The 19,191-nt window shown below is 36.1% G+C and overlaps 2 protein-coding genes across 3 annotated transcripts in view; both read right to left on the bottom strand.

Annotated features, from left to right (window-relative positions):
- Nucleotides 1-1,724: 1,724 nt before the first annotated feature.
- The window catches only part of GHR (growth hormone receptor), a 350,856-nt gene continuing 333,389 nt past the window's right edge, over nt 1,725-19,191 (bottom strand). For both annotated transcript variants that reach the window (XM_030927287.1, XM_030927288.1), the window contains exons 7-10: nt 13,244-13,409; nt 10,825-10,915; nt 5,457-5,526; nt 1,725-5,131 (exon numbers count right to left, since the gene is read on the bottom strand). In XM_030927287.1, the coding sequence (XP_030783147.1) occupies nt 4,160-5,131; nt 5,457-5,526; nt 10,825-10,915; nt 13,244-13,409 (1,299 nt within the window). In that variant the 3' untranslated portion in view covers nt 1,725-4,159. The remainder of the gene's footprint in view (nt 5,132-5,456; nt 5,527-10,824; nt 10,916-13,243; nt 13,410-19,191) is intronic.
- Nucleotides 14,582-16,369, bottom strand: LOC104667784 (mortality factor 4-like protein 2). The gene has a single exon (XM_010370341.2). The coding sequence runs from the start codon at nt 16,120-16,122 to the stop codon at nt 15,256-15,258; it is 867 nt and encodes a 288-aa protein (XP_010368643.1). The 5' UTR covers nt 16,123-16,369; the 3' UTR covers nt 14,582-15,255.

Below are 19,191 nucleotides of genomic sequence, written 5' to 3'. Positions count from 1 at the left end.
TTTGTGGATGCACCAATCAGCACTCTGTATATAGCTAATCTGGTGGGGACTTGGACAACTTTCATGTCTAGCTAGAGGATTGTAAATGCACCAATCAGCACTCTGTGTCTAGCTCAGGGATTGTAAATGCACCAATCAGCACTCTGTCAAAACAGACCAATCAGCTCTCTGTAAAATGGCCAATCAGCAGAATGTGCTTGGGGTCAGAGAAGGGAATAAAAGCAGGCTGCAGCAGTGGCAGTCTGCTCACTTGGGTCCCCATCCATGATGTGGAGGCTTTGTTCTTTCACTCTTCTCAATAAATCTTGCTGCTGCTCACTCTTTGGGTCGGCACCACCTTTATGAACTGTAACACTCACTGCGAAGATCTGCAGCTCAACTCCTGAAGCCAGAGAGACCATGAACCCACCAAAAGGAAGAAACTCTGGACACATCTGAACATCTGAAGGAACAAACTCTGGACACACCATCTTTAAGAACTGTAACACCACAAGGGTCCGCAGCTTCATTCTTGAAGTCAGTGAGACCAAGAAGCCACCAATTCCAGACACATTTACATCTAGGTCTTAAATTCTAAACTGTCAAAGGAGACTGGGGCAAATTATGTGGGATCTTGGATTCCAAACTAAAAAGTTTATATTTAAGTAACTTCTGGTTTTTCTGGTCACTATTTCTTACCCACATAACAAGCACATAAAAAGACATATTTTGGTATAAAAATATGTAAATATGTAAATATTATACCACTTGAATAAAGTGTTAGAAACTTTGAGAAATTGAAATGCTGAAACGTGTGTAGCCATTTTCAACACATCATTAATCTTCTGAAATAGAACTGTGTTATTTCAATCCATGGAAGTAGGCAGGCTTCCTTTTCCCTATACTCCTCATACCTTAAAGCATCCATATGAAGAATCCCTGAGGCTTCACTCCATGGTTCTTTCAGGTAATGACTGCTCTCAGGGCAGAAGGCAGCAGATGAAGACAATTTTTTTTTTTAAATATAACCCTCAAGTATTATAGAAAGTTGTGGCACTTTGCATTTGACTTGCTGAAGTAATACCTCATTGTTTAGTAGATTTATCAATGTCATCACCAGATTCCTACATTTCAGAATCCAGTGCCTGCTCAGGAGCCTAGGGTTCAGTAGCCACCTCACCTGCAGCCTGCCTCCTGCTGTAGGAATCTATACTTCATGGCTCTCTCAAGCTCTTACACAACCTACCTAATCAGCCTTTCTCCCAAGCCTGACTTATTAGCTGATTCCCATGATAACAAGCAGCTAGTCCAATAAACTGAGTTAGGCCAATGGGTGAATGGCAGACGAAGAGCTGCTTTCCTTCCTTCCAGACAACATGCTTAAGCTGGAAATATAAAGATAATGCTCACATGTCACTCTCCCTCACCCCACACCCATGTCATTTATTTTCTATGATGCATCGAATACACGACTCTTATGAACCTTTGCTCATGGGGAGTCACAGCCTAAGGGGAGGGCCAAGCCAGTAGGATATTTCTGAGTTGGGCTTTTGTCTCCTCAAAAAATAAGGGAAGGGGTTTATGTTTCCCTCTCTATATCCCAGCCTATAAAAATCTCCATACCCAGTGCTGATGTATTTGATCCAGTGGTGCTAAGCTCTCCTTACAATGATAATTCACACTATACAGAGTGGTTTAGATCATTTTTATGTTGGTGTCTGATAACAGAAGCACACTATCAGGAATCCAAGAAAATAAATTTATTAAACTTTGAAGGAAAAAATCCACAGACATAAAGAGAGTTAAATATAAACTGCCAGACACAACTAGTCATACTAGTGAATAATGGCTTGTGTGGCCACCAAAGTACCAAAATGACATTCTGAGACTGATTGAGGTATTTAGCTATTTTTGGCTATAGAAATATTGTCAGGCTGTTGTGAAATAGTAAGATAGTCTTCCAAACACACAGCTTTGAATTGAATTAGGTTCTACACTGATGATACTTTATATGAAACTAAATTATGTAGCTCTTGGAGAAAACCATAGCAGCAATGTAGCAGAACATCTATTAAACATCTATTACAAATAACATGTTGAACTTTAAACACTCAATTCTAGTTTTTCATAGTCCTTCCTGCAAGAAAGGGAATTCAAAATTATCAGGCATTAAGCTTGCTTCCTAAAAAAGGTCTGCGATAAATGGGAAATACTATTTAAGTTAAAGCTAACTTCAAAGTTTTAAGCTTTTTTTTAAAAATGAGAAGTATTCTTCACTGAGATGAGATTCTTCTTTTTCATAAACCTTTTCAGGAAATATCCCAATGCTCTTAAGAATGATGTTTAGGGCTGGGCACGGTGGCTCACACTTGTAATCCCAGCACTTTTGGAGGCCAAGTTGGGCGGATCATGAGGTCAGGAGATTGAGACCATCCTGGCCAACATAGTGAAACCCCATCTCTGCTAACATACAAAAAAATTAGCCTGGCGTGGTGGTGAGTGCCTGTAGTCCCAGCTACTCAGGAGGCTGAGGCAGGGGAATCGCTTGAACCTGGGGGAGGTGGAGATTGCAGTGAGCCAAGATCACGCCACTGTACTCTAGCCTGGCTACAGAGTGAGACTCCATCTCAACAACAACAACAACAACAACAACAACAACAACAACAACAACTGATGTTTAGGATATTAAGGGATTGCAAAATAATTTCTAAATTATTGAGGTCCCTTCTTTTTCTTCTGAATGCTTGCTTTGAGGCCAATCCACTCAGAGAGGAAGTAAAAAATGATGAAACTTCTTCTTTTGCTATTTTAAATAAATCCTATAAAAGATTTAGTGAGAAAGAAAGTTTCTTTTAGAGGTTTAAATAATTTTCAGTTATCTGTGGGGACTGAAAACCTTGTTTCTTCTATGTTCTGTTCATTACCATGAAAAATGAGTATGTGTCTGGTTATAGGCTGTGAAACAAAAACCTATTTCTTGAACTCTTTGCTTGATTACCCAGTTAATTTCATTTGATTTGCTTCGACTTACAAAATGCTTCTTGTACCTTATTCCCTTCCTGGATAATTATGTAACAAAACCAAGTTGGGTGGGAACAGATTCCGCTGCAGAGGCTATAGATCTTATCTCTCACCATCTGCACACACTAAAAAATTCACTCCATGTGCAACTGCAGCACTTAAGCATCTTGGTCAGTATGAACCAGCTATGATTTCTACTTCTCTTAGCATGTATTTTTTTGGCATGAACCAAGATTTGGTGAAGAAAGGTTTTCTTTTTTTGCTTTTACTTCTTTTGGTGCCCAGTAAGTTGATCTGTGCAAACACTTTAAAGTTTTCTAAATTAACAAATATTTGTTTAAAAATTTGCTAAAAAAATATTTGTTTAAAAAAACAATTATGTTCCAATAATGCAGATTACTACAATCATTTTAGAATTGTTGAAGGAGTCTGGGGAGGTACAAAAGGGCTTTGTAAAAAACCAGTTTGTTTTTCTTTAGGTGCATTGGCCAAAACATTAAACCAGCTTTAGACTGTAGTTGCTACACTCCTTAGAGGGGTCACACCAACTGCAGTACACAGTGTGTAATGTAATATAAAATAGCCATGCTTGAAATCTAAATTATTAAAAATATCTTTATCAATTTTATGTCAAAATAAATGTTTTACATATCCAAACTATTTTTGCCTTCTTGCTTACAGTTTAATTTTCTCACCTCTAGTTTTAATTTAATTTTTTAAATAAAAAAGTTTTTTATTTAAGAAACAACAAAAAATTAGCCTGTGCTATGGTTTGCATTCAATTTTCCTGAACTGCAAAAGCCACCTGATTTTTTTTGCTTTTTCAAAAAGCATGATTTACTACACATTAAAAACATAGCCATTCAATGCTTAGTATCAAAAATTAACACCCACAATAATAAGACAATCACTGCTACTAAACAGTCTGACACAATTCTTTAAAATATTTACATTGCACAACAGAAATATCTATCTGATTGAGCATTCTTCTTATTTTTTTAACATCATATTTCAGCATTTCGGGAAAAGGCATTTTAGAATCCATATCCCACCCTGTCACCCCTGCAAAAAAGGTTTAAACATTGTTTTGGTTTAAACGTTATTGCCCCAGCCAATTCTTTGCCATTAAATACGTAGCTCTTGGGAAATCAAAGAAAGGCTAAGGCATGATTTTGTTCAGTTGGTCTGTGCTCACATAGCCACACGATGAGAGAAACTCTTTGTCAGGCAAGGGCAAGGCAGTCGCATTGAGTATGAGGCCCTGTGGGGACTGTACTATATGAATGGAGGTATAGTCTGGGACAGGCATCTCAGAACCTGGAATATGTTCTGTTGTCCCAGGCCTCCCAGCAGTAGTGGTAAGGCTTTCGGTGGTGATGTAAATATCCTCTTGGTTAAAGCTTGGCTCTATGTGTGATTCAACCTTGATGTGAGGAGCCACAGGGATGCACTTTTTGGCATCTGCCTCACAGAAGTAGGCATTGTCCATAATGAAGTTTTCTTGGCAGAGTGAGACCATTTCCAGGTGCATGTCACACTGGGACATCCCTGCCTTATTCTTTTGGCCTGGGGAAAGGACCACACTACCTGCTGGTGTAATGTCGCTCACCTGGGCATAAAAGTCGATGTTTGCCAGTGAACTTGGATTGCTTAGCTGAATATGGGCAGCTTGATGAGTTGACTCAGCTCCATCAGTAGGAAGTGGTTGTGGTTTGTTTTTCTCTGCTTGGATAACACTGGGCTGCTGAGTAGCAGGGCAAGCATCATGATAAGGTGACTTATTTTGATTCTTCTGGTCAAGGCATAAGAGATCTGTTTCCCCTTTTAACCTCTGCGGCTGAGCAACCTCTGAGGTACCCTCATGTATGTCATTGGCATTGAAATCAGTCTCCAGAATGTCAGGTTCGTAACAGCTGGTACGTCCAGAGTCGCCATCCTTCACCCCTAGGTTACTATGTGATTTCTGATGGTCACTGCTTAGAAGTCTGTCTGTGTCTGATCCCTCATTCTTTTCATCTGGCTCATCAATATCTAGCTCAATAAATTCAACCCAAGAGTCATCACTGTGGAATTCGGGTTTATAGCTATCATGAATGGCTAAAATTGTGTTCACCTCCTCTAATTTTCCTTCCTAGAAAATAGAAAGAAAATGAAGATCTATGAAAAGAAACTCATAATAATTAAATGAATTAGCAAATGATGTTCAGAGATTATGGTTACAATAAGAACAACAGTAACAAAACATATAACAAAACATAAATTACTGCATAACTTTTTATACATATGACATTTTCTTATTTTTAAGAGAGAGAATATTTTAAAAAATTTTCTCCAGGAGACGAGATACAAGAAAATTGAATGTGATATATATAGCTTACAGAAAACTTTAAACATATGACAGGATTCTTCAGGTGTTAATTAGTACTAGCCACAATTTAGATAAAATTACTAATTACCTTGAGGAGATCTGGATCAATTCCTTTAATCTTTGGAACTGGAACTGGGGGCAGAATCAGCATTTTAATCCTTGAAAACATATAAAATTTTGGTTTTGACATCTTAAAAGCTACATATTCTCAATTATAGCAAAAGATAGAAATAAAATATTGGCAATACTATTACTTTTCCAAATATTCTGGTACTTTATATAATTGGAGTATGAAAAACAGAAGAAAATATTAGACAGTAAATGAGAAAGAAAAATTGTAGAAGGAAAAAAAGAACAACAATTAAAAAACCCAAAAGGCCTCATCTGAAGTCTATTAAAAGAAAATGTGTTTTTCCCACAATCCTTTTTTTCTTAATGCTTTTTATTTTCAGCCAGATTTAGTATTTGAAAGTAAGAAATTTAATTTCATCTGAAGCTGATTTCCATGTCAGCTATAAGGCAATTCCAGTGTACATCTCATCAGTAATTTGTACAGAAAAGAAAGAACGAAAAAGAATCAATACACATGGAGCCAAGATTACTTGCACTCTTGAAAAAGGGTAGACTTCGGTAGGTTAGCTATATAGTTCATATTAATTATGATATTATCTAAGATGATCTTATTAAACAGGGTTTTACTGCACGATTCATTTCAGATGGGACAGACTAAATTTGAACTATCTCTAACTAATCAGTATGGGTTTATAGACACAATTCTAGGATGCATTTACATTTTCTGTTCCAAATCTTTAAATTATTTTTTGGTCATAAAAATGAATAAATCATGTATCTATTTTGTACAATTAATAGTGTAATTGGAGTTTATGGTGATTTTAATTTTTTTTTAAACTTTTTGAGACATGATCTTAATTTATCACCCAGGTTGGAGTCTAGTAGTGCAATCATAATTCACTGCAGCCTCAAACTCCTGGGCCAAGCGATATTCCTGCCTCAGCCTCGTAAGTAGCTAGGACTACAGGGTAGGCTAATTTTTATTGTTTGATTATTTGTAATGGAGTCTTGCTCTAGTCACTGCCTGAACTGTCTGGAACTCCTGGCCTCAGGGCAATCCTCCCGCCTTATCCTCCCAAAGTGCTGGGTTTATATGCTACAAGCCATAGTATCTGGCCTGGAGTTTATTTTTTAAAATCAAATTATAGCACTGAAAAAAGGCTCAGATATTATTTCAAACAATTCATTTAATCTTTTAAAAAACTGCTGACTATTCAGAGATGACACTGTCATGAAGATGTGGTAACCTGATTTTTGGATATCAGTTGCTGTTCCACTCAGTGTGAATGGTCAGTCTAGTCCATTCCATAAGGAATATATTCTCTCAATATTTCTACTTGCCATTTTACCTAATCCAAGCAATAAGCAAAATTCCATTTTATAAATTGCATTAAGTAGCCTCTATTACTCAGTGGGGCAAATGTTAAAGCAAATTGTTACTAATGAATTACAGATATAGAAATAAGCAATACAAATTATTAATAATAACTACTTTCATTTTTTAGTGCTTCTGATAAATCAGACGCTGTGGGATATATTTTGCACTAAACTGTGGGTCATTAAATTAAGGTCTGTGGGCCAAATCTGGCCTGTCACCTGTTTGTGTAGATAAAATTTTATGAGAACACAAGCATCTTCATTTATTTCCATATTGTCTATGGCCACTTTCATGCCACAGTGGCAGAGTTGAGTAGTTGTGACAGACACTGTATGGCTTGAAAAGTCTAAAAATGTACTCTGACTCCATGAAATAAGTTTGTGACCCCTGCACTAAACATTTCACTTAATCCTTATGACTCCCAGGGAGGCAGATGATATATATGTGCAAAAACTTGGAAAATTAAGGAACATGTTCACATCATGCACTGATAGTTGGTACAGTTGGGGCTCAAACCCAGAGAACCTGACTCCAAACCAAAACCCAGGTTCTTTGCATCATGCTGCTGTTTTGCTGTTTTTTTTTTTCTTTTCTTGATTTTGCATCTCTAAATCAATATTTCAAATTCTCAAAAACATAAAAAGATGGAACATAACTCTAATCACAGGAAGCAAAGGTTTCCAAATGGCTGATATTTGACTTTGTGACGTGTGCTTCTCCTTTTTGAATAGGATGATGCATTCAGGCATGTGCTAGTGGTTTTCTAGGGGTTGTAGTGACCTTATGTCACAGTGGCAGACCATAAATCTAAGGGGCCCAAGCAGGTCATGCAGATGAATAAAGCAAGACAGTTGCAAAGTCATTAGGAGGAATGAGGATGGTGGAAAATTAAAGAATGTGTGCCAGTCCCAAATAGGACAGCTAGTTGTCTGCTGCAGCATATGCCGTCTTGTTCAGTTTCACTACATCTTTCATTTTTTAAAAGATAACCCCCAAATCTGGATTTTTGTGTGAAAATTCTCTATTTTACAAACACTTTGTAGGAAAATCTTCACTCTAAAATCAAAACTAAATAAAATAAAATAAAATGTGAATCTGTAGGCTGAATTTGGCTATTGGTTTGGAAGTTCTATTTTAGGCTGATTCAGTTATTTCTTTCCTCAATTGGTAACAGCTCAAAGGCTGGGTGGGTTGTGTGGTAGGAACCAGTATAGCCTGACTTGAAACTTAGTTTGTGATTTTGTATCAGATACAAATAAAATTATAAATTTTGCTAGAGTTGACTCAATTAACTGGATTAAAGCAGGGTGAAGTGGGTTGGATAATGAATTGTGGACTCACAAAATTTCAAAGGCATGTAGGACCTGAAGCCACTTTACAGCCCTACAGTTCTAGGAAGAATCTCATTCTTTGCAGTATCAATTTAATTGTTGGAACTACATGTTCTGTCCATACTTGCTGACAAATGTTTGCTACTATTTACCACTTTCAGTAGAACATGCAAATTTAGACAATGATAAGGGTTTTTATTGGGCAAATGAAAAAAAAGTTAATTCTTCCCTACAGAAAATTCAATTCAGTGCAGGACAATTGGGAGAACAATAAAGATTTCAAATCAATTGTAGAATCTGGTGATTTTGACTAACCATTATAGTTAAGACTTTCATTATTTATAAAAAGCACTCTATTAGAAGTAATATGTTTTCTTGAAAATCTTACTTTTTGAGAGGATAATTTTTTCTTCCTAATATTGTTAGCTAATATAACTAAACAACATAACAAATTGACTTGGCCTTCACAATGGCTAGAAATTCACAACTAATACTAAGAGCTAATTACTTTATATACCTCGTGAATTTATCTACTGAAGTTATGTATAAATTTCCCCACCAGATATATAGATTAATAAACTGAAATTAATCAGCAGAATAATTTGGTTCTTTTTTTGTTGGCATTACTTAAATACACAAATTAAAATTCTAAAAATATATTTATTTATTTTCCTGAAAAAACAGAAAATTGTGTTGTGATTTATGATGGCTGCTTTTTTGGAAAATAGAAATGTTGCCAGAAAGTTAGGTGCAAAATGGAATTCTGCAGAATGAATTTTACTTTCCCATTGGTTTATATTATAAAATTGGACATAAAACTCTACTGAAAATAACCCTTTCTGCATTCAGTTAGACTTTTAGCATGCTTGACACTCAAGAACTCTAGTGTCCCAATAATTCTTCTTCCTAAGAAAATTATATTTTGAAGTTTACAAATGCTATACTACCTTATAAAACAAATTAAAGTATTTTAAAATTATTCACATAGATCTCATTTTGATTTATAGATGCCTTTTGGCTTCAGCTGGAGAACCTATTTTCAATTCTAGGTAAGGGGACCAACTGCCTTGGTTACCTGGAACTGAGGGATTTCCTGGCACACAGGACTTGCATTGCTAAAAACCAGGAGAGCTCTAGGCAACCTGGGAGTGTTAGTCATCTTAGTTCTAGGAGAAGAAGCAAGGTTAACCATTGGGACTTTAAAAATACCTTAAATGGGGCCAGGCGCGGTAACTCATGCCTGTAATCCCAGCACTTTGGAAGGCTGAGGCGGGCGGATAACCTGAGGTCAGGAGTTTGAGACCAGTCTGACCAACATGGTGAAACTGTATCTAAAAATACAAAATTAGCTGGGCGTGGTGGCGCATGCCTGTAATCCCAGCTACTCAGGAGGCTGAGGCAGGAGAATCGCTTGAACCTGGGAGGTGGAGGTTGCAGTGAGCTGAGATTGGGCTACTACACTCTCCAGACTCCAGCCTGGGTGACAGAGCAAGACTCCATCTCAAAAAAACAAAGCAAAGCAAAGCAAAACAAACAAAGAAAAAAACAACAAACAAACAAAGCAACCTTAAATGTAGGACACTGGCAATCAGTACCAATCATTTTTCCCATATTTTGTTTAAAAAAATTTCCTGTAGTGTGTAGTGAGTTTCTATCAGGAGAAAAACAGAATAATATAAATAACATATATCACACCTCAAGGAAAATTTAAAGATTATATAACCCATACCCTCATATTAACCATAAGAATATGGAGGCCTGGAGAGATTCTGGGACTCAAACAAGGTCAAACAGCAATGACAAAATGATAACTGGAACTCAAGACTTTTGATTCCAAGAGAAAGTGGAATGAAATCTCTTTACACTTATAAAGAATTTTAGCTGTGTTTATAAATGCAGGTGAAACACAAAATCATAAATATCCAAATAATTTAAATTAAACCTGAATTTACTTGAAATCACCATCATATGAAGTCTAAAAAATGTTTTATTAGACTTAACTATCTACCTGGGTAGTTTGCCACTTAAATTTTGCCTGTGTATTGAGATCAGGAGTTCAAGACTAGCCTGGCCAACATGGCAAAACTCTGTCTCTACCAAAAACACACAAAAATTAGCCGGGCATAGTGGTGGGTGCCTGTAATCCCAGCTACTCGGGAGGCTGAGGCAGGAGAATCACTTGAACCTGGGGGGCAGCGGCTGCAGTGAGCCAAGATCGTGCCATTGCACTCCAGCCTGGGCAACAGAGTGAGACTCCATCTCAAGGAAAAAAAAAGAAATGTCTGTATATAAGGACTGTATCAGACTCAGCCAAAGGCTCAGTAATACTTTGAAGTTCTGGAATAAATGGGTAAACTTGTTGAGGACTTGAGGGGAAGAGCTAGCTCTTGGATAAAGAGGTACACATCACAAGGTATGCATAGTCACCAGCCTAAGCCTCTTAATGTCCTGTACAAGTCTCCAGATAGAATCTAAACCTCTAAGTTGTCTATGATAAATACAACAAATTGAGTTTTATATAAATGGTAAACATATAACTGGAGATAAAAGTTTACTAGGTTAACTAAAATTTCCACTCATAATTTGACAAAGAAAATATCAAATAACAAATAGAAACACATATGGAAATCTAGACAACTGGCAAAAAATACCAAAGAATACTACTTCACACCTACCTTTGCTGTTTAGAAAATAAGAATACAAATAGCATCACTGTTAGCCCAAATATTCCAAAGATAATAATTAAGAGCCATGGAAAGTAGAAATCTGAAACACACAATAATATTTCGCTCTCAGAATTACGAATAGTTGAAGCACAGTTTACATTTCTCTTTCTCTTTTCACAAAAAATTCATAGTTTGTATTCATCTAATAAAGTCAGTGATTTCTCTTGATAACCACTGAAACAGAATGCAATGACTTAGTTTTTTTCTGTTTTATGAACATCTCTGTCCACTTTTCAAATCTCCTCACATTAAAAAAACTTCAAAATAAAGAAACACCATATAGTTCAAAATCAGTGTGTTTTATGAAAACAAACAATCTGCTTTAAGCATATTATATGTCAAGGGAGTATCATAAAGGTTTAAGCTCTAGGAAAAAAGTGTTGCTTGTTAACACACTACCTAAATAATGCCCATTTGGTTTCTTTTCTACTTTTTTTTAAGTGTGGTGATTATCATAGCCTCCAGATTGAAGATTTATCAAAAAGATGAAGGCAGAGTTTTTATTGATAAATCATGACAGAAACTTCTTAGACACAAAGAATTTCACAGCTAAATAATTAAAATATAATAAATATATATCATGTATATTATATACATAAAACTGACAGAAAGATCACTACTGAGCTCCCATCTTCAGGTTTTAGTATACTTTGTATGAGACTTGGGGGAACCTGTTTGTAAAACTTCTATTTCATTCCTTAAGATTGAGTACCTGCCAGCTACTTTGCAGTTGGTTCCCAGTATTCTTACCACAGAGGCAGAGGCTAACCACTTTTTCATAAAAATGACAGATGAAATTTATCTTAACATTGCTATTTATTTATTTATTTATTTTTTGAGACGGAGTCTTGCTCTGTCGCCCAGGCTGGAGCACAGTGGCCGGATCTCAGCTCACTGCAAGCTCCGCCTCCCGGGTTTACGCCATTCTCCTGCCTCAGCCGCCCCAGTAGCTGGGACTACAGGTACCCGCCACCTCGCCCAGCTAGTCTTTTGTATTTTTTTCAGTAGAGACGGGGTTTCACCGTGTTAGCCAGGATGGTCTCGATCTCTTGACCTCGTGATCGGCCGGTCTCGGCCTCCCAAAGTGCTGGGATTACAGGCTTGAGCCAACGTGCCCGGCCAACATTGCCATTTAAAATGTAGGCCTTTATGCTGAAATAGTCTTTTCTTATTTAATAAGTTATTAAAATCCCCTAGGGAGATAATATAAGCATTTTAAATTGGTGGGGGAGAAAAAAATCATTTTTTGTCTTGTAGTGTCTATAATTTCATATCAGTGACATATTCAGGAAAATAACATAAAGTTAAAGTTTCTTTTTTTGTTAGTAACAGAGGAAAAGACAGCTTAAAAAATATACGTTAAGTGAATTAAATGCCACTACACTAAGCTTAAGGGTGTATAGCTATCATGCTTTTAAGACCAGAATTGCATTATATCAAATAGTTTGGAAACAAGAATTCAGTTAACTAGAGTTTAGAGAAAATGGTGCTACAGAAATTTTCATCCTAGTGCTATTTAGTATCATGAGATTCTACCTGTATAGTAAATGCAGAAATATAAATTTATTTTCTTTGTAGCTTGTGGTTGTCTCGTTAACAAACATATAGCCCTGTAAACTTCTGTTTTCAGTGAAGATGGAATAGAGCCAATTCCCATTTGAGAATTATAATACTCTATACTTTCCGCTCATTATTAATCAGTTTTCTTTATTTCTGTATCTAAAAGTTTTAATTCTTTTATTCTAAATTCATAGGTCCCATTTTAAAAAACTTTAATCATTGCTGTGATTCTCCTACACAGGGTTTTCAAATGTTCCATGTCTCCTTTGAGTATGACTGCCACCCTACTTATTAGCCTTTCCTCTAGGAAAAAGCCATACCTCCACTTTCTAAAACTATGCAGCTGCTGTTGACTACCTATGCCGACTCAATATTAGGTTTCCTCTTAGATGCCACGTATCTATCCATCCATATAGAAACGTACTTTCTTCCCTAATCATCAGAACAGCTTTTTTTCCTGATTATAAATTCAAAACAAACTTACTACAGAAAATTTTAGGAACATAAAAATATATAAAGAAAAGAATCATCTGAATTGTACCATCTGGAGATTGCCACCGAATTCCTGTCTCTAAACTTCCACCTGTCCGCCGGACACTTCCTGAATGAAAAATTTGGAAACTAAATCTTCCTTCTGCTTTTGCAATGAACAATATCTGTTACAGATATTGAGCTCCAGGTCTCTCATCATGATATCTGATGCTAATATATTTTGATCTGGACAACACACTAACAGTGCAGGGTTGAATCAGCTGTTATATTGACAAAAGCCAGGTTAGCTGCTATTTTAATCTTTTATTTCTTTTACCTTCTTCACATGTAAATTGGTTCATCTGAGGAAGTGTTACATAGAGCACCTCACTGAACTCGCCATAATTTCCAGAGTTTCGTTGTTTGGATCTCACACGCACTTCATATTCCTTATCCACTTTCAAAGAGTACACTGGAACTGATGTTGACAATATAGGATCCATCTTTCAAGACAAAATATAAACGCATATTGGCTAAAGAATCAACAACTCAATGCAATAAACACTACAGGTATTCCCCCATTTGTATTCAGAATGGATTTTTATAAAGTAGGTAATATTTTAAAATGCATTGTGAGCATTTGCTATTTAAAGGAAGATTAAGGCAAATAATTATGTAAATAATAATTTTTTAAATGGATAATAGTTCACAAATTTAGTCTGGTATAAACCCAAATATATGATAGACTCACTTAAAGAAATGCAGCTACAACTGTGCATTAGTCTTCCAGATAGTTAATAAGATTAAAGCATATTAGAATTACTCTGAATGGCAGAGTAGATGTCTACATATCTGGGATATTACACTTTTGTATGAAGGAAGAAATAAGAACAGAAAAACAAACATATTTCCACACCAAAATAAACTGTAGCCATAGCAAGTTGTATATCAGTGTTTGATGGAAATTCTGGGTAGTCATTCACATAATCACAGAATTGGAAAAGGTCCTAGAAAAATCATAATTGCCTTTATTGAATTTCCAAATACTTTTATTAAAAGGAACTACATATCTAATACGCTTGTTCTGGAAGGCTTAAAGCCACCACAAAACAGTTTGCTATTTAAAATTTGCAAAGAAAAGTCATAGGAGTTCTTTGGTAAGAAATATCTAGGTCTCACAACCCTTAAGCTTAGGATACTCCTTTATGTTCTCAGGGAAGGGTAGAGTGAGCTTGTTAGACTTTTAACACATATTGCTATCAAAGAGGTATACTCAACTAGTGATGTTTTTTTCCTCCAAGTCAAATACTCAAAGCAGGTATTCAATGTGCTTTTCATATATATATATATATTTTTTTTTTTGGTAGAACACCTTGTTGCTGTTTATAGAAAACTTTAAACACTCGGTTTTTCAACAGGATGGATTTTCACATAAATAAAATTCTCATAATTTGTTTTATTAAGCCAGCAGCTGGGCCTTCAGCTTCTAAAACAAGTTTTTCTTTTACCTCAATTAGTTTCTACTCACAAAGTATCTTTTTTTTGCCTCATGTGTATATGACACGGTTTGTTTGTATTTTTTATAGGAACCTCTGAATATATGGGTTATTTGCATGCCTAAAATGCTTTGTTTAAGGCAGGACACTGAATACTGAACTTTATTATTTTTTCTTAGTTTTTTTTTTTTTTTTTTTGCTTTGAAATTTAGAAACAAATTTTATTTAAGATCTGAAATACAATTCCTAAAATATCAACTTTTCCAGAAAACCGTGGCTACACAATAATGCATTGCCTCTATCATGTTAGAACGTGCATTAGACTCAAATACAAAAACCATGAAACAAATCACCATCCTTCAACAATTTGAGCAAAGATAGAATGCTTAAGAACAACATAGATGGACTTGCAGAGGATGGGCTGTTTTACTTCAAGCACCATAAAAAAAAAAAGAGCACAAATGCATGGGTTTTCAGGTATATACATTAAGTTGAACCTTTGGCACTAGGAATCAGGGCGTTTTGTCACGTAGCATTAACACATATTAGAAAATTGTGTAGTGTCAAAGGGATAGGAACCACCAGCATTCAAGCAATGTTGTCAACTAGGCAATAAAATGTTCTACTGTTTCTTCTTTGTTCTAATTACTGCATACACTGGTAGCAACTTTGAAATGAGAAAAGGAGCTTACACTCCTTTTATTTTCTGTTTAAAACAGAACAGAAAACAAACTGAAACATAAGCCCTGTTATACATTAACGATTTTAAAGAACATCAATTTTACAAGAAAAAGACTAAGAACAAAAAGTGTTTACAGATACAGGACAAAAATGGTGAGCTGTCTGTAGACGCTCACAGGGCTTTGCGGTGGTACTCAGCAGAAGCTACTTTGTAATCACTGGCAGTAAAGAGAGATGCAGAATTCTTTGCCAGATATTTTAGGAAATCATGCAAATAGCCCAACAATAATGCAAGGCTTTTCTCATCAAGGGGCGTATAGGCCAACATTGCTCCAATTCTTACAAATAATCTCAGTAGGTGTGGTGCTCCATAAACCTGAGACATTGGAGCATCAGGGTGAGCCAAGAGGATTTCAGCATACTGGGGCCTCTCAAATTTGTAGAGCAGCTGAGTGCCCAACATCACATTGAAATATTCTTTTATTCCTGCCACAACTTCATTAACCGCATATTCCTTATTATCAACATTTCCCTGCGACTTCTTGCAATTTGCATACTCCTCCAGAATTGCATCTACATTTTTCTTAGCAGGGAGTTGAAACAGCTGCTTCTGCCTGGTAACTAAGTCCCAGTCCTCAACAAGCCATGGTTTTAATTCTTCAGGAATCTTCACTTTAACCTCCATTCTATTCTTAAACGCCTCCTCACTTTCAACAGTGGGGTCTGCCCGGGCCCTTTTCTTCCGAGGGGGCTGAGGTGCTTCGCTGGTACTGCCACCATCTCCGTTTCCAGGAGTCTTCTGTTTGTTCTTTCTGGTCTTCCTCACGGATCCTGAAGGGGGATTCTCTGCAGAGCGACCCCCCCCTCTTCCTGGGAGAGCTGGTTCAAGATTTTTCTGCTGTGGACCAGCTGTCTTCTTTCCCGAGGAGGCCCCTCTCATCTTACTTCTCTGCATGTTGCTTCTAGTTGGTTTTTTGAAGTTCTCTTCTTCTGCAGATTGCTGTCCACGAGGTTGAGAACCCTGCTTTCTGGAACTCATTCAACCCTCTTTTTATTCCAACCAACAATCTTCCTTCTTTCCCTTCCAAGAACTCCTAGTGATTTCCCAGATGAAATCTTATAGATCTTCTGGGATGGTCTAGAAGGGTGAAGTGGGAGATACAACCCAAGATTCTGTAATCAGGGAAGGTTCTGCAATCAGGATCAGACCTCCTGATCCTCACTATACAGCAAACTTAGCTTTTCTGATGGTGACCTTTGCGTCCTGATCTCCAAGCAAGCACACTCTTTTTTTTTTTTTTTTTTTAAAGCCTATGATTTCATCCTCAAAGCCCTTATTTCTCTGTTACTGTCACCAATACAATTTCTTTAAAGATTTCACTAATAGAATCAAAAAAGGGCCCTCAGTGATTCAAGTTGTGGTCCTCTCTTCATATTCTCTCAACCCTCCACACCAGCCACACCAAACTCAGATTTTGAGTGGCTCCTACTTACGTGGCTCCTATCATACCTAACCCTGTCATCTGCTTGTGCAGGGAACTGTTTCTCATCCAAGTCTAAGTGCAAGTATTGAGGACAGCTGATATTCTAAGTCTTTGCTGGTACTTTTCCCCACTCTGCTGTGCCAGATAATATACTTCTTCTATTATTAATTATATTTCATTGTGCAAATTTAGTTATACACAGCTTTCTATGTTACATTGTAAATTCCCCAAGATAACTCATTATTTTTCATTTCCAAAGCCCTGTACAATATCAGATATACAGTGGGTGCTCAAGATATGGCACAGATATCATGAATAATTCCATGCTGTCCATTAAGTCTTTAAAAAACTGTAAGTTATTGGTTTACTAGATAAATAGCTGTAAACACGGTCATGCAAAATGTATTTACTAAAAAGGGTGGCTGGGTGCAGTGGCTCATGCCTATAATCCCAGCACTTTGGTAGGCTGAAGTTGGCGGATCACCTGAGGTCAGGAGTTCGAGACCAGTCTGGCCAACATGGTGAAACTCTGTGTCTACTAAAATACAAAAATTAGCTGTATTAGCTGGGTATGGTGGCTTGTGCCTGTAATCCCAGCTACTCAGGAGTCTGAGGCATGAAAATCATTGAACTCTGGAGATGGAGATTGCAGTGAGCTGAGATTGGGCCACTATACAGACAGAGCAAAATCCTGTCAAAAAAAAAAGCACACTGCACACTGCTAAGCAAATTCATATTGCCAAATGGTAACATGAATTCCTGATGCAAGCAACACACACTAGGTTTTCCCCCTTTACTTATAAACCTGTTTTCTGCTTATGATGCCTGTGCTCCATAACCAATTATATTGTTTGTTTCTTCAAGAGATAAATAAATTATTATTGATAAGCCCCTGGTCTTTGTCCAAGACCTTTGCAAATTACCAAACTTATAAAATATCATGAATAAAAGTTATAAAGAAAAAGTTAACTGATCCCTTTGGTCTACCTAATGAGATTTAGCAGAGGTGCCACAAAAAGTACAGCAAAGCCGTGTTGGGACACAGCCCTGAAGAGTTGATTAACAAAGTTACATGCTCACAAGTACCTGGTGCAGGGTGGGAGTTTCAAAGTGGTGGCTCAGTGAGATGTAACTATATGCCATGGGCTTTTAGGGATGCCATGATGGTAATTGAATCGATGAATGCTAACATACTGATTAATATCTTTGTTTTTTTCTAGGTTGTTTAACTTTTTTGTTTCAGGACTCCTTTACACTCTTAGACATTTGAGAATCCTAAAGATTTTGGTTTAGTTGGGTTATACCTATCACTATTTACCGTATTAGAAATTGAAATGGAAAAAATTTTAAATCCTAATTTTTAAAATGAAAATAATAAATTGATTTTGTTAAAATAATACATTTTCATAAAAATTATTGTGCTTTCCCAAACAACAAAAAATAGAGTGAGAAGAGTGACATTGTTTTACATTTTTGCAAATTTATTTAATATCAGACTTAAAGGAAGATGACTATATTTTTATAACTGCTTCTGAATTAAATCTATTAGAATGTGCTATTTTGGTTGATGTAAATGAATAAAACCTGGCCTCACACAGATAAATAATGAGGAAAAGGAGGAATATTTTAATAAACTTTTCACATAATTGTGAACTTTTCTGTTTAACAATAGACTAAACTCAATTGATAGTTTCTTAAATGTTAGTGGAAATATGAAACCTGAAACTCTACCAATGAACTTTTTGTACTTTGTTATATTAAAATTAACCATTCCTCACCAACAGACTTATCTTACAAGAACTGCTAAAGGGGGTTCTTTAGCTGAAAGAAAAGGAGGCTAATTAGTAACATAAAAACATATGAAAGTATAAAACTCACTGGTAAAAATAAGCACACAGTCCAATTTAGAGTAGTCTAATATTTTCACGGTAATATATAAATCACTTTTATTTTAGAATAAATGTTAAAAGATAAAATTATTAAAAATAACACTAGGTATAATAATTTGTTAAGAAATATGCAATATAAAAAGATGTAAGTGTGACACTGAAAATTTAAAATATGTGTGTGTGTGGGAGGGTATGTGGAGTAAAAGTGTAGAGTTTTTTTATGCAAGAAAGTTAAATTGTTACCAGATTAAAATAGCCTATTATAGCCACACGCACACACAGAAACCTAGGAATACATTTAACAAAGGAGTTGAAATATCTTTATAAGTAGAACTATAAAACACTGATGAAAGAAAATGACAGCTAACGCAAATGGAAAAACATTTCATGCTTATAGATTAGAAGAATCAATATCATTAATATGACCATACTGCCCAAGCCAATCTACACATTCAATGTGATACCTATCAAATTATCAGTGCAATTTTTCACAGAATTAGAAAAAATAATTGTAAAATTCATATGGAAGCAAAAAACAGCTCAAATAGTCAAAGCAATCCTAACTAAAAAGAATAAACCCAGAGGCATCACATTACCTGACTTCAAATTATACTACAAGGCTACAGGAACCAAAACAGTATGGTACTGGTTAAAAAAGAAGACACATAGATCAATGGAACAGAATAGAGAACCCCAAAATAAAGCGTCATACCTACAACCAACTAATATTTGACA

The sequence above is a fragment of the Rhinopithecus roxellana genome, chromosome 3 (genome assembly GCF_007565055.1).
Source record: "Rhinopithecus roxellana isolate Shanxi Qingling chromosome 3, ASM756505v1, whole genome shotgun sequence".
In the NCBI taxonomy this organism is placed as follows: Eukaryota; Metazoa; Chordata; class Mammalia; order Primates; family Cercopithecidae; genus Rhinopithecus; species Rhinopithecus roxellana.
Note: the sequence above shows the minus strand (reverse complement) of the source record. Positions and strands in the feature narration are given on the sequence as shown.